The sequence below is a fragment of the Lupinus angustifolius genome, chromosome LG08 (genome assembly GCF_001865875.1).
Source record: "Lupinus angustifolius cultivar Tanjil chromosome LG08, LupAngTanjil_v1.0, whole genome shotgun sequence".
Lineage (NCBI taxonomy): Eukaryota > Viridiplantae > Streptophyta > Magnoliopsida > Fabales > Fabaceae > Lupinus > Lupinus angustifolius.
Genome location: NC_032016.1, coordinates 10,545,422 through 10,562,045, shown reverse-complemented (window position 1 = coordinate 10,562,045; position 16,624 = coordinate 10,545,422). Strand labels below are relative to the sequence as shown.

At 31.7% G+C, this 16,624-nt stretch overlaps 2 protein-coding genes and 1 pseudogene across 3 annotated transcripts; 2 read left to right on the top strand and 1 right to left on the bottom strand.

Moving 5' to 3' along the window:
* LOC109353295 (putative rRNA methyltransferase YlbH) lies at positions 278–4,821 on the top strand. The gene is made up of 10 exons (XM_019595515.1): positions 278–615; positions 719–819; positions 1,378–1,491; positions 2,596–2,700; positions 2,811–2,915; positions 3,146–3,284; positions 3,530–3,645; positions 3,734–3,790; positions 4,375–4,572; positions 4,621–4,821. Exons 1-9 carry the CDS (start codon positions 468–470, stop codon positions 4,474–4,476), a joined length of 987 nt encoding a protein of 328 aa, XP_019451060.1. The 5' UTR covers positions 278–467; the 3' UTR covers positions 4,477–4,572; positions 4,621–4,821.
* On the top strand, positions 5,746–7,640 carry LOC109354061 (CLAVATA3/ESR (CLE)-related protein 25-like). 2 transcript variants are annotated; one of them, XM_019596414.1, is made up of 3 exons: positions 5,750–6,132; positions 6,163–6,247; positions 7,284–7,639. In XM_019596414.1, exons 1-3 carry the CDS (start codon positions 5,979–5,981, stop codon positions 7,321–7,323), a joined length of 279 nt encoding a protein of 92 aa, XP_019451959.1. In that variant the 5' UTR covers positions 5,750–5,978; the 3' UTR covers positions 7,324–7,639. The 2 variants fall into 2 exon arrangements, with proteins under 2 accessions (XP_019451958.1, XP_019451959.1); XM_019596413.1 differs by having other exon boundaries at positions 5,746–6,247; positions 7,284–7,640.
* LOC109353556 lies at positions 11,185–13,415 on the bottom strand (annotated as a pseudogene).

Below are 16,624 nucleotides of genomic sequence, written 5' to 3'. Positions count from 1 at the left end.
AAAATCTAATTGTCCAAAAAGTTTGAGGATTCAATTTGTGACTTTGGTAAAACAACAAATGGAAACACATTTTTGTAAATTTTTTGTTTGATTTAAAATGTTCAGCATGGATCCTCTCATTAGAGGACGGTATCTCTATATATATCTTGTAGAAATGAAACAAATAATATAAAAATATTACTTTATTTTTTTATAAATTTTTCTCTCTTAATAAAATAATATATCATTTTCATTCCAAAATGTTCTCCTTCTAAATCTAATGTCCGTTTTCATTTTATCCTAAACAAAGTTCTTTGTCATTGCTACTTTCTCTCTTCATTTTGAAACCATGGAAGCTCAATCTTTCAACTCACACACCCTTTATCTCTAACTCTATCAATAACAACTTCAATTCTTTCTTTATTATTATTATTATTATCATTCACACAACACCTTATAGTACATCTTTTTCTATTGAAGCTTCTTCAATGGCGGTTTCGTCACTTCAAATACTCTCACCACTTCTTCTAAACACTAAGACTAATCTTGTTTCTTCATTTCCTTCACCTTTTCTCACCTTTTCTTCCACACCCACAAACCCACCACCATTTCCACTTGTTGTTTTCTCTTACAGTAGTAGGTTCATTTTTCATTATTGCTACTTCAATTTTGAAAATAAAAATGTGATTTTTATGTTAAATGGTGATTGGAATTTGGGTTTTTTGGAATGGTTTTGCAGAACAGGGAAATGGGTTGGCGAGTGGAGAAAAAAAAGTCTTGCTTGAACGATATGGTTATGATGTTGATGCTGATGAGTATTTTTCTAAGTCTTCTTCTAAGGTTCCTTCTCTCTATGCCTTTTTCTATGCTTAAATTATGTATTATGTATTAGTTAAGCTTTTGAATTTCAAGTATTAGGATAACATTTGATTCATGTGAGTGTGATAAGGGTTATGGACTCATCATATATTTCGAGTTAGATTAGAGAAATTAATGTAAACATGAAGGAAAGTTCTTACATGCTACCCCTTTGTTTTTGTATATGAAAACCTGTTTATTTAAAAGCTTAAATTATGTGTTATGTCTCAATTAGGCTTTTGAATTTCCAGTCCTTTTTCCATCAACAATTTCCAAGAGTGTATTAGGACAACATATGACGAGGGTTACGGATTCATCGTATGTTTTGAGTTAGATTAGAGAAATTTATGTAAATATGAAGGAAAGTTCTAAGGGATGGATGTGGTGGTAGTGGAGACAGTGGCCGAAATAGCAGTGGTTACCGGAGAAGCGGGTAGCAGTGGTTATCCAAACATGTAGTACAAATAACATAACTGTTTGTCAATTTAATTGTATTTTCTTTTTATCTATTTTAAACTTTTTGCTAAATGGAATGTTTAGTCCAAGAGGAGAAAGGGCTCAAAGGAGGTTACAAAGACTGAAAGAAGGAAGCAGGTGCAAGAGTCACCACCGGAGGACCCTAAACCACCGCGTACTACGCATAAATTGCTTCAGGTGCTCTCATTTTAGAATTTGGTTCCTCTTAACTGCAAATTAATAGTCATTGTTGTCGAAACTAGATGCGTTTATTTTTGTATGTTCATAAATTGCGGGTGGGTTGCTTGTGCTTTATTAAAAAATAATAATGAAAGAGATGTATTGCTACTAAACTTTACCTTGCACTTTGGAACAACGTAATCCCTCATTTCCTGCAGTCTTTGCATTCCGAGATCATTTAGGATGACCGCGTTGTACATCTATGATGAATTGCTTATGGTTTTAAATCGCAATTGCGGCCGAGATATTGTAGTTGTGGAGGTCTTTGCAATTGCAAGTGAGGCTGCCTCAGTCATATTTTTCTAAATTTGTTCACAACTTTTGTAATCTCAACATAATTGCAACTGCGACTGCAACGTTAATTCAAAACCATTTTACCAGCTCATCTGAATGATAGAGATACTTGGGGTTTTATTGTGTGTACACTCTAATAGTCAACCTTTATGTTCGGGATTCATATTTCTTTGCTCGACAAGTGTTTATTTTTTATTTTAGAAGGTTAAGCATAAAGACAATATACTGTTTAAACTTAGGATCTGTGACTCATTCACCTTCAGTGACTTACTCTTCTAAAATCTTAATCTGGTAATGTTAAACACATTTCCACATTTATTAGGAGATGAAAACCACAACAGCTATGGGGACTTAATATGATGATTTCATGGTTTCACTCTAGGACTGATTTCTATTTCTGTTTTGATGGACTAAAGGGCTGTTTATCACTTTTCGTTACTTATTATTTTTAAGCCTACCACATCTATTCGGTTGTGAACTAAGCTTTATTGCTTGAACTTTTTACTGTTTCATTTTACCATGAATGTTATGCTTGAGTAGCTAATTTATATGGAAAATTAATGTAAAATGTTAACATATTTACTGTTGTCTTATTTTTCTTATGTTAACCCCTTTCTCCAATCCGTTTCTGTGTTTTTTCGGGCCTCTTATCTGAAATGTTAAAACTCTAAGGATTGACCACCTTGCTTTGCTTTTTTTAGATCGTCTTGAAATTAGTTTTTTGAAATGATGAATGATCCTTAACTTTCATTTTAATGAACTATATAGGTTCTTGGAGGAACGGCCCGAAGAAAGAAGCTGCTCTCACCAAAGGGAATGGATGTACGCCCCATGATGGAAGTGGTGAAAGGTGCAGCCTTTGATATATTACAGGTACCTGCTGCATGTTTTATCTCATATGTACACTTGTTTGCATGTTAATTGTCGATACTGGCTTTCATCTAGTCTTGTTTATACTAATAATTTTATTTAACGATACCAAGGCGGCTGGAGGCTGTCCTGCATCCTTGAGACCTGGACGCTGGTTAGACTTGTATAGTGGTACAGGTTCCGTTGGAATTGAAGCACTCAGCCGAGGATGTTCTCAGGTAATAATATTTTGAATGGGCAGTTTGTAGTTTCTATATGTTATGGATTGCGAGTTTTACGAAAATTGCTATAATTTCTCAGATTATTGAGCTATCTTCGAAGTGATAGATTCAGCCTTTTCTTAGGAAATGGAATTAACAGCTCTTCCACAAGTTGTTTTTATAATTTCACCTATATATAACTTTTTTCCTCAAGTCTCTTGTTTCTATTAATAAACATTGAATTACAGGTACACTTTGTTGAGATGGATCCTTGGGTTGTATCAGATGTTTTACGTCCAAACTTAGAGTGCACTGAATTCCTCGACTCTTCAGTAATACATACCGTTCGTGTGGAAAAATTCGTTGAACGTGCAGAGCAGTTTGTAGGCATGTAAATCCTTTCCTTTTAATACCACTTTATGCATATCCTAATTCTACTCAGATTAGAGATGCATAAGATTGCAAAGTGTTTTTCAGCGTCATCCCCCGCCCCCTAAAAAGAACATAGAAATGCCGAAGTATATACAAAACAAGTTCGCTTTCTTATTGGAAATTATCGTGTAGTTTGTAAGTTGTGACTATTAGCAACTTTTCGTTTCTGCTATTCAAAAATTGATTTTTTTTTCATGCAGGAAATAATGGCCCATTTGATTACATCAGTGTTACCCCTCCATATACACAAGTTGACTATGCAGTGCTGATGAAGCAAATTTCAGAATCACCCTTGGTTGGACAAGATACTTTTATTGTATGTAGTAGTTTCTTACTTTATTATCCTTGGTCCGAACAATCTTATGCTCGCTAAGTTTATATTGAATTGTCATGTTCTGATTTAGGTAGTTGAGTATGCTTTAAAAACTGACATGCTGGATTCTTGCGGATGCCTTGTGAAGGTAATTCAAGTAACCGATATTATTGTGTTTGCATGACATACGAAAAGTTAGAGATACTTGTTGCGCTACACATACACTAATGACATGTTTGGTTTCGAATAAAATTGAGGGAAGCAATTGTTTTTTGTTTAAATATGAAGCTCTCTCAGGTAGATTTTGATTTTAAGCTAATTTGGACATAATCCAAAACACACACTAGGGGGTGTTTGGAAGAGCTTATTTGGTTTATCTTATCATATATATAAGCACATAAGCATATGTTTGGAATAACTTATGAAAATATTTATGACCTTCCTATAAACTGTTTTTAGCTTATTTCAATAAGCTTATCATAGAAGCTTATAAAATAAGCTATGAAGAGCTATATAATGGTTATTAGCTCTCATGTGTTAAGTGTTTATTGAATAAAAACTTAATCAAGTTGTCAACCCAAATGTGCCCTAAATTCGGAATTTTACAAGAAATTCTTTTAGTCCGATTGCACAGGGCCGGGAACTACATTTATGAATTGTATTATATACATTAGTTTTGGATTTTAATGGTATGGCCATAGCTTGAGCTATTGTGATTATATGAAACTACAGATAACTGACAGACGGTTCGGCCGAACCCTCCTGGCGATATATGGACCAAAATGGGCTCAAAAGAAGAGAAGATCACGAACTCAACTAACACAGTTGCAGTAAAGGCTGATAAAGTTACTAGTGGCATGTTTAATATTTTAAAGGGATCAACAGGGTTTGCTTTTGGCAACTCTCATTTCTTCAAATGTTGTTAAGAGGATTCGCAGAGCCAGTCTTCCAATCGAAAATCGGGTCGCGGCAGCTGGGTAATCTAATATTGCTGCCTGCAACAGGTCATGGTTTTGCTTACACATATTCTAGTGTAGTGATGAATTATTAGACCTTCAATTGTTTTCTACATACAATGTAGGGTAGGCCAAGCATAAAAATGTATGTATATTGTACCAGTATAAGATGCCGATACGATATATTCGATACGCATACAATACCGACTTGTTCGTTGCCAAATTTGGAGTATTCATGCATCATAAATGCGAGATTATGCTTCAGCGCATGCATGGTAATAACTGATAACAAGATATGGTAATCTGCACTTTGAAATTTGTTAATGTTATTGGAAAATAGAGTTAGATTAGCTTATGTGACATGTATATATATATATATATACGAAAATAGTAAACAATAGTGTAACGTGTGGTTATGATTACAATTATTAATAAAGTAAAATGAAAATAGGATATTATTATAATTATCATTGTCATTAATACTAAAAATGAGAAATATTTTATTATATCAGATGACCTCATTATTCTACCAACGGTGTTAGTTCAAGTAGTACATGTTTGATTTCCCTTTAAGCAATGTCTTGGGTTCGAGTGTTGTGAATAAAAAAAATACTTGTTCGGAGAGTTAGCCCCGCATACTTATAGATATTCCCGGCTCGGACATGATTGTCTCCAGTGCGAGGATAATAGTGGGAAATAAAAAAAGACTCCATTATTCTAAGAGTACTACTACATTTCTTTCGTAATAAAAACTAAAAAATATTTTTTTGCACAATATTAACTTTATATACCAAAACTTGGCAATTATTTTTGTAAAGAAAGGAGAAATAATAAGAAAGAGAAATTATAAGTCCTTTACTTTTCTACCAAAAAAAGAGAGACTAGTCAAACTTTCATATTAGTATATATATATATATATATATATATATAAAAAGTTGAAAACTATTAATATTTATCTGAACTCACTTCTACACATCCCATCTCAGCATATATTATACCACTTTGTTACTTTTATATTATATATATACACACATAAATGTATGATGATTGGTTATAATGTTCAACTATACCAAGCAAGAAACAGGATAATATTTAAAAATTAATGAAGTACATTTATGTACAATAGAATAAAATATATGGATGGCCCCTCCATATAGAAGTGGTGTAAATAGAGTCACTCACTCTAAGCCCTCCAAGTTAGGAACAAGTCCTTTACTTTGTCCTTTCCCTCTTTCTCTCTTTCTTTCCTTTTCTATCTTCTTCTTATATTACTATCCTTTTATGTTCAATGCCAAAATGTTAATGAAACATTTTCATGCATTCACCTTTAGTTGCAAGCCACTTTCACTAGGTGGAAAATCATAAGAAAAAAATTAAGATATGGGTGTTGTAGTAGTTGTTGGGGTTAGAAGTAGAATAAGGTTTGTTCTTGGTGCTTTGATATTTGTTGGAGTTATATGGTTTATGTTTCTTGCAATCTCAATGGATCTTCATCAAACAAAAAGGACTATGGTACTAGTTCCTTTACATGTAATGTCCAAGCATTTAAAGTTGGTTAGCATGGAGAGGCATTCCCTTCATTCAAATTCTGGATTGATCTTTGTTAGCAAGAGAAAAGTGCCTAATGGACCCGATCCTATTCACAACAGGTACATGTATCTCTCGAACAAAATGTTTTATCTTATTATTGTTGGTCTTACCGCTCTTCTAATGGAATCAAAATGTCTTATTTTTCGATCTCATATCTTACCTTGGTTCTACTTGTTTTCTTATCCTTTGCATGGCTTATTGCATAAAATGAGAAATGGAATTGTAAATGATTAAGAGTTTTAGAAATGTTTTATATACATAATAGAGTAATTCACATTATATTGGAACCCAAAGTTCTTTTAGTTATTTATATTTTCATGAAAATTAAACAAGAAAAAAAAGGGAAATGTGCTTGAAGATGCCATAATTTTCTACTTCATTTTTAAATTTGGTTTTGTGGGTAATGTACTAGGAGCCTAGTTATAGTATATTAATGTCCAAGAAAGGTTAATAAATCAATAAAAGACAATTTTGAAATCTATTTCATTATTTTCACTAGTGTTGTACAATATGTTTAGGGTACTCATACTTGAAACACTTGAGGGAATGATATTTTTTACTCTTTATCAAAAGCATCTTTAACAAACATTCTTTCTCTTATTTTCATGAGAAAACAAAAAAAAAGACATTGGATGAAGAACTATACCACTTTAGTTAATGGAGGGGAAGTTATGTACCTCCTTTTCCTTTCTATGGAAAGCTTCATTAATTTATTGGAAGAATATCATAAAATGCTTTTAGCACTATTTGAATTAAAAGTAGAATTTGCTACCTTTTGCTATTTGTAATTAGTTTCATGTCATTTCTATAGAATATCATTATATGTATGATTATTTGTACCAACTTTTGTAGTTCTCTTGATAAAATAAAATTCAAAATCCTTCAATCTTAGAGGGTGATATGTCTTCGGTATACGTAAAAGAATAAAAATATTTCATCATATTATTTTTCTTTTTTTTGTACTACTTACCCCTCCATTAATAGAGAGAATCCTTACTCCTGATAGTGGTATTAATGATATTTATATCATTTTTTATATATTTTTAGCTCATTTTTCTCTAATATTTTGAATACTTTTGTGTAATATTAATTCAGGAGGGCAGTGAAATTTAGACAGCCACCTACCCAAGCATGAGCATTGTGATGTTCCACTACTAGCTTGAAGAAATAATATTGAAGAAGTCTTGAATTTTTGCTATACCTTTTTGTGGAAGAATTTAGCAATGTGTTCTAAGATATTGTTGTTACATAGTAGTGTGAGTGTTTGAAGCATATAATTGTGATCTTATTATATATATTATTTTTTTGGTTTTGGAATGTACCTTTTTGATGGGGTTGTATATCAAGAGCTTAGGAAATGAAGTAACCAAAATTTTGGTGCAATTTATGTCCTCAAATTCCTAAAGTAAAAAAAAATGTGCACCTTATGGCTTCAAGAATGCAAGAATATGTGAAATAGTGAATGTTCTTATCTAGAGAGAAAGAGAAAGATTTATGGATATGAATATGCTATGAAAAAAGATGGGGAAAAAAGCATTAAAACCTTATTACATTGAATTATTGAAGTGCATGCAATAAAAGGTCTAGTCTCATTGCATCATATAATTAGGCTTTAACTTTGTACTCATCTTTTAATTTTCATTTTGTTCAACAAAACATTTTCTCTAATTTTAAAGTTTATACACTTGACATGAGTTCTATTTGCTATATGTGGAACTATAGTGATGCCATTAAGTTTAAGCAAGCAAAACACATATTTCACAAATTTCTCAATACTTCTAATTAATTATTTATGTATTCACACTTCTCAATAATGAAAAGTAATTTTTAAAATAAAATCCAAAAACAATAATTGATTGATAGAAAGTATAGATAGATAATTTGGATACCAATATAGCATTACTCCACATAGTCTCAAAGGGAAGAAGATTACTTTCAAAAGTTTCATATCTTTTGTAAGAGTAAGATTAATATCACTTTCAAATGTCTCTTCAATATTTCTGTAAAATCAAATAAACAAACAAAATGAAATTTATAGTAAGAGTAGGTTATTCCCTCAAACCAGTAAAATCATTACATATGTCATATTTAATTATTTTTCACAAAAAAAATTCTAAAACTAAACAAAACAATATATACATAATATTTTTACTAGCCGAAGGAAATAAGTTATTTTCTGATATAATGAGATATTTTATTCTCTATAGTTAATTAATAAAGTGTCCATAAACAATTGGACCTTAAATCAAATTACCCTTCTTAAAATCCTAAAAATATATAAATTATTAGGAGAGTTTGGAAAATTAAGGTGTCCCACAAAAGCTAAATCAACCAAAGAACAATCTCTGCCTAATGCTTTTTCTTTATCTTTGCTTTTTCTTTGTGGTCTCATTTCTATAGATTCGAGAAGGGTGTGACTTGGTCTAAAGTAACCAAGATTCAAATTTAGGAACCTTTGTTTTTTTTCTCCCTCTTCTCTCTATTGCATGGGAGACATATTCTCACCCATTGCACTTTTTGTTTCTCCTTTTTGTATATTTTGATATATGCAAAAATATATGATTTTGTTGATCTCAAGCATATCTTCAAATATGTTCCATACTAATCACAATATATCATGTAAGTTAAAAAAAATCGAATATTCACGATTTTTCTATTTTTATTTCATTGTAATTAGTTCGGAACAGACTTTGACACATAATTGAAGATAACAGATCATTATCGGTCTGCATGTATATGTTTACAATTATCAAAAGCAGGTGGATCCTTAAGAAGGTCCCACATGGTGTTTTGTCTTTACTATTTTAGTGCAACTTAATAGCATAGGGAATAGTGCATCACTTAAACTATGTACTTTCAAGGATTATAATTTAAAGAGGACCATTTATTTATTAAAGAAACCATATATCAATTCAAAATAACCAAAACCAATCAAAATTGTTTTTTTAGAATTAATCTGTGTTAATTTTATAAAGAACTCATTTGTTTGGTTTGAATTTTGTCTTTTTTCCATTCTAGACCTAACCAAATCAGTCACATGTTGCATTTATCTATTTATTTATATTCTAATATTATATATTTACTTTTAAGTAGGAATATATTTAGAAGTTGCTCATAAGGAATCATTAGGAAAATGATACAAGTTCATATTCAAGATTTGAATCCACACATTTAGATATTATGTCTCACAACTTAATCAAGATATTTTTTAGTACTACCAATGATATCTTTTCGTTCTTTTTGAGTAAGGAACTAACACTTTTCGGATGTGTGACTGCCTCCTAACAAGTGTCGCTCTCAGGATTTGAAACATTGACTTTTTGGTCATCCTACTAGACATTTATATATTATGTCTCACAACTTAATTAACTAAGATGATTTTCAAAACACTTTATTTTAAAGATAAAAAAAATGAAATGAAAAAGAAACAAATTACCTAATAAAGCACAAATCATTTTTAATTGGATAGGAATAGATATATCATATAATAATAATAATAAAAACCAAGCCAAACCGCAAATTATTTTCATATTTGGTTCAAATTATTTTTTCCCTTAAAATCCAACAATGGTTATCCATAGATTCCTAGAGTGGTCTCACATTCTAATTTGCCTACTGCAGTCCTTTATTTTTTTGTGAAAATGAAGTATATAATTTAAGTATCTTAGTACTTAAATTATATATTTGTTAGGAGGGGCGTCTATATATCTCGAAAGTAAATAGTTCCTTATCCATAAAATTTAAAGTTAAATCATAAAAACTATATACTTTCTAAGATTAGAATAGGAAAATAATAATAAAAGAGGACCATTTATTTCTTGTTTGTTAGTAAAGTGAAATTTCCAATTTGTTTAACTTGTCTTTCACCCTCATAGGAATGGCCCACATAATTTTGCCACATTCCTTTGCTTTTCCTTAGATGAATCTTTGACCATTTAATTTTTAGCAAAGGAATTGTCTAAGGTTATTTTATTTATTCTAACATAGGAAAAAAGATTATGTTATATGCACATTATATTCTTACATCATATCGTTCTGGAAATATATATAATATACAAAAAGTATGGGATAAATGTACTTTTGTTTTATTATCAACATGTAATAATATACAATGACATAATGGCAAAACAAAATCAAATGCATTATTGCAAAAAATACTATAGGGCCTATGACAAGAAATATTGCGTATTTCTTTCCCATAGTGCATTATTTTAATGGTTTTTGGTACCCACAAGATTATTAATAGTACCTTTTTTTGGAGAATGTTAATAAATTTCAAAACCTATTTCCAATGAAATCCCTAACTTTAGGTCTTTTTTAAATTGATTCAACATATCCCTTCATAGCTAGGACCATAACAAATTACTACTATTTTTGTGTGAAATTTAATTTGAACATGGACCATAGATTACTTTCTTGTAGGACAATGATACTTGTATATAGAAAATCCCTCACACTACTAGAAAGTTTTTTTTAAATAATCCACTTGAATCACATTGGAGTTTTTAGGATAAATATGTTGTGCAAATATTATTTCTCTTTGTAACATGGTTTCATTTTATTATTTATTTTATTGTGGGTAGCTAATATTTCCCAATAATTACATATAAAGAATATTCACATAATGATAATTCCATTTGTGGTTTTTAATCTACTATCCTCACACATACCTATTATAAAGGAAATGAAGTAATTGCAATTATTCGAGAAATGAAAACAATTAATATAAATTATTTGATTTATTTGAATGGTCGAGATTAGAAAATAAATGCACATGACTTCTTTAAGTGATTATCTGAACATTTATTAACTTTTAATCTCAGTCATCCATGTATGGTTGTAATGCCAGATTTTCAACGGACCAAGGACAAGGGCTACATAAAACCCTTCTCGAGCCGACTCTAGGGTTCAAATCCGGCTAATTACAAGCCTTCTCGAGCCGACTCCGGGGTTCAAATCCTGCTAATTACGGTTCACATTCAATCATCCACTGCAAGTTCATCCTTCAATTCATATAACTAATCCAACCTAAGGATAAAAAAACTAAGAGTTTTTGTGATTGTTGTTGTTGTGGTATTTCCAAAAATATTACAATAGTCACTACACTGTAATTCATTTAATATATGCAAATATGGGCCTCATTTGAGGTTGCTATTTCATACAACAATGAAACAAATATATTTCATAAAATGCCAATAACCTAAGTTGCCAGATAAAGTTTATTATATCATACAAATACAAGTATACCTGCTCAATGCCGCCCATGGAAATATTTACTACAAGTTCTCTGCAGCCATACTTAGTCGAGAACTACGCCTTCTCGGTTTCTGGCTTACCAAAGATCAACGAAATTCGTCATCGTGTTCAGAGAAACTGTGATCTTTGGATATACCCTTTAACGAATGATAAACCTGGTACATAGACCACCTATCCTTGGGGCGAGAAACCACACAATTCAATGCAACTTTCAGAAACTGCAGAATCTCCTCATCATGTCCACTTCCAGAAATGGCTTTATCAATACAGTCGTTGATTCGACCCGAACTAGAATGCATATTTACCCAATCCACTAAGTTACCCCTAAATTCTTCCTCGTCGTTGCTCACATCAAGAGGTTTGCGTCCGGTGACCAACTCCAAAAGCAATACGCCAAATCCATAAACATCCCCTTTCAACGAAGAAACAAGGGTGCTTGGATATTCCGGAGGTATATACCCAAGTTCCCCCAAGTCCCCATTCACAAAACTACCATTAGGGTCTGACTTTATAAGCCTGTCAAGTCCAAAGTCCATTAACCTAGCATCAAAATCCTCATCGACAAGAACCACATTGGAACAAATATTCGGATGTATAATCGGGGGACGGCACCCATGGTGCAGCCACGCAAGACCCCTAGCTGTGCCAAGCCCAATCCTGAACCTCATCAACCAATCCAAACCACCACCGTTGTTATGCAACAATGAATACAAAGTCCCCTTAGACATATGCTTATAAACCAAAAGCTTCTCCTCCTCCACAACACAGAACCCCAAAAGCGGTGCCAAATTCGGATGCCTAACCTGTCCCAGCCGATTCATCTCCATCCGGAACTGTTTCTTCCCAATCTTACAAGTGTCCAACCTCTTCACCGCGAGCGTCGATCCATCCCGAAGAATGGCCTTATAAGTTGCCCCCATCCTCGTCGAAATAAGAAAACTTTCATCACTAAAATTATTAGTAGCAGCCATCAAGTCCCCTAACTTTACCTTCACAATAGGCTGCTGAAAAAGAGTAACCTGAACAAGCTTAAATCCTCTCAAACTAGCAGCCCATTTTTCATCGCCGCCACCGTCATCGTCACCAACCCTACAACCTCTCTTCCTCCTCCATCTCAACCTCAAATGATACCACCACCAAACCCCAAAAGCCAATAACAAACTCGCGGCGGCACCAAACACACCAGCGGCGACAATAATAGCAAGACTCTTCTTACTCAACCCACCACACTTAGATCCAATAGGACCACCACACAACCCATCATTCCCATCAAAACCTCCCTTATCATAGTCATTGAATAAAGCAGGAATAGCACCACTGAGCCTATTATTAGCAACAGAAAACTTCCTAAGCCTAATCAAATCACGAAACTCAGAAGGAATAGAACCACTAAGATCATTGTTTTCAAGCATCAACACATTCAAATAAAAACAGTTATGAATTGTGGGTGGAATATTCCCACTAAGTTTATTTCCTGACAAATCCAAAGACACCAAAAACGGCATCCAATTACAAATCTCAGAGGGAATCTCAGAATTCAACGAGTTTGACCCAAAATCCAAACTTTGAATACTCTTACCACAATATTTCAGAGAATCTGGAATCCTACCAGATAAACTCATATTTCTAAAGTCTAAACCAAGAACACGATTCTCCCTCTGGTTCCAGCAAGAAACTCCATCGAAGTCACAGATAAAACCCACTGTTGTGTTCTCGAATTGCCATGAGGAGAGTCTATTTGTGGGGTCATGGAGAGTGTTCTTGATCCCAATGAGACATCTCACAGTGTCTTCTTCTTCCTGGGAAGAAACGAACAAGACCCAGAATGTAATGAAGCACAAAACGAAGAGATGAAGAACAAAGGTTTGATCTTTATCCATTTATGAGGTGAAGGGAGCCATAAAGTTTTGATTTTGAAGATGGGTTTCTTGAGTTTTTGGGAATAGTGTAGGCAAAGGTAAATTGGTTTTAGTTTTCTGATTTTGGTCTAAATTATTATTGATAACAAGAATCATGAAACCTCTTAGAGATGGATTAATTTCTTGGTGTTGTAAAGGTATAAACTATAAAGTCCTAATGTAAATTGTTAGAAATAATGCCCTCCCAACACCTTTGGTCAAATAGTCAAATAGTCAAATAGTCTAATATGTTCTCACAAAATTCAAAATGTTAAAATTCGATTTCTGAAAGCGAAGTTTGCTGATCAGAACACTCAAATAACATATCTAAAGAAAATCAAAAATATTAAAATTCGATTTTTGAAAACAAAATTTGTTGAGCAGAATACTCTGGCAACATATCTAAACTTTTTGATTGAAGGTAAGCACTACTGGTTAGGAGTAGACAGTGACTAACCTCAAATAAATGTTATGAGAAAGTGTTTGTTTAATGAAGTTTTTCAGTGGGTGAGTGTGTTTGACCAGCTGCTTTTGGTTTGGTCTCTAATCCACCATGGTTTGGTTTAGTTGGACCTTTGATATCGTAAAGATTTATACATAGTCAATATATTATTTATTATTCACTTGTATTACTTTTATTCAAAAAATCAATGAATATTACAAATAAATGTGGATGATATTGTAACCGTGTACAAATCTCTTACAATATGAGTATATAAATATTTTTTTCTTTTTTTAATTATATTTTAGATCTTTTGGCATTTAAAAAGTTATACAGATATTTTTGGTTAATAAAAGTGATACAGATTTTGTATTAAATCTAAAGTTAAGGAAATATATTAATGGAGTAGAACTCTTCTAAACTATTCACAAAATTTGAATTGTTATCCACCCAAATCACTTGTCTATACTTCTTATAGTGTAAAATGTATACTTATCATTATAGAATTTATACATAATTAATATATGATTTTTCATCTACTCATTAATTTGTATTGCTTATATTTAAAAAGTGATAATTAGATGTAACCCAACATAAAAAACTTTTATGCTATAGCTATCATTAAGTACATCTTTTTCTCTACTTTTTAGTATAGCCATTTTATTTTAATATTGAATTTTGAGCATCATACATTTAGAATAACAACTTATTTTGTTATCTCAAAAAATTTATACCATTTATAATTTTTGAAAGTATAGTAAAATTAGTTATTTTAATATTTTTTTATCATTAATATTGGGACATTTTACAATGAAAAGCTTATAATTAGTAAAATTATACCACAATGAGAATTCAGGCTAATGAAAAAATATTTTTTTGTATTACCAATATATCCATCACGTAAATAATTAATCGTTTTCGATTTATATAAATTGGTGGAATTATTGGACTTTTTTTAAGGTGAAAAGGGATTGATGCATGGTTATTCTATCTTTGAGCAATGAAGTATTTTGTGCAATGATTTAAACATGGTTCATTACCCTCTTGATGCAACGTTCAAATTGTACAAATATTATACATATATAATCTCATACATGGCTCATCTCAATAGCCAGTTAATAGCCTCTTCCTCATAGGCACATAATTCACCTTTTATTTAGTCATTTACGAAATAAGAGAATGAGTTTGACGCAACGATAAAGTTGTTGTATAGTGATTATAAAGTCACATATTCAAATCTTATAAAGAGTCTCTCTACTTGTATTACATATCTATCTACATCACAACTAGGTAGTAGTCTTCATAGTTTTTATATTTTATAATTATTTTTTTACTTATACTCCTGTAATTAAATCCTACTATATATGCTATTAGGATCTTTGTTAATATTTAATCCCTAATTTCTAGTTTTTGCTTGATAAATTTTATATAAAATATATTGATCAAGAAAAGGCTTATATCTGGCAGATTGAATTTTGGAGCTACTGAAATATGCTAAATTTTGATGCATGGCATTTTTCTCTAGGATGATAGCAATGGTATGGTTATTGATTTTGTAATAATCTAATAACCTTACACTATAAACTATAAAGTAATAAAATAAATGAAGTTATGTAATGGTTGACCGTTTATATCAAGTAGTTGTGTACCATAAACCTGTTGGAAAGAGAATATAAGGTGAGGTCTGGATATAGAATAGTCGATGTGAAATTTTCTAATGTCACTTAACAAATGTTGAGATCGCCAAGGGAGATATATGAAAAAATTTCTGACGATCAAATCAGCATATGAAAAAGATAGAATATAAGAATGAGAGAATAATAATAGGCTAATAAGAGAGTGTAAATGAGTAATATAAGTAAGTTAATAAATATAAGGATATTATTTTATGGGGAGCCCTATTTATAATGGGGAGGTGAGGAGAATATTCTCATGTAGATGTTGTTGGCTTGACCGATCAATTGGCTTTGTCGAGCCTGTTCCAGACATACAGAGGTTGTTTTTCCGTGTCAGGTGGTTTTGACAAATGCTTACTCTATGTATAGTTGACTTATGTTTGTGTCAGCCTGTGTTATTGTATCAACAAGGGATTGACCTAGTGATGTAAGGTCTCGCTAGATCACAGGATGAACAGAAGGTCAAGAGTTCGATTCATGTAAGTGACACTTGTTGGGAGAGGCAGTTACGCATCCCAAAAAAGATTATTTCATTACCCAAAAAGGTTGAGGGATACCCTTAATAGGATGCAAGTAGCATGCGACTCGTAGAAAAAGTCTATGTTGTTTAAACTACGTGATAAAAAGATGTCAGAGGTGGTCTATTACTAATGTAAAATTGTTATATATTTTCAATCAAATATTATTTGTCACACCAACTAAAGAGTTTAAGAAATTTTTTGATGGATGTATGACTGAATGATTTCCAAACAATTAGTCAAGGTTATATAATTCTTCCATTTATCCTATATATCATATACTAAAATTATTGTCCGAGATTTCTCTCAATAGAAAGATAAGTGATTTTTTTCTTTGTATTTTAAGTGTAATACCATTTTAAATAAAAATAATATAAATGTCAATGTGTATTGTTTTTTCTTTACTTTTACACAATGCTTATGAAAAGGAGTCCACTACGAAATTATTATATTGCGGATTACATCTTAGGGTTTAACATAAAGAAAGTCTCTTAAAATTAATATAAAAATTGACAAATTACGTACTTAAGATAAGCTAATTAACTTTAATCACAAGATCAGTGGTTAGAATATTGGAGTAACTCCTTTCATAAGCCTTTTATCTAATCACAACCCAAAACTCGATCTTAGTCTCAAAACTATGCTA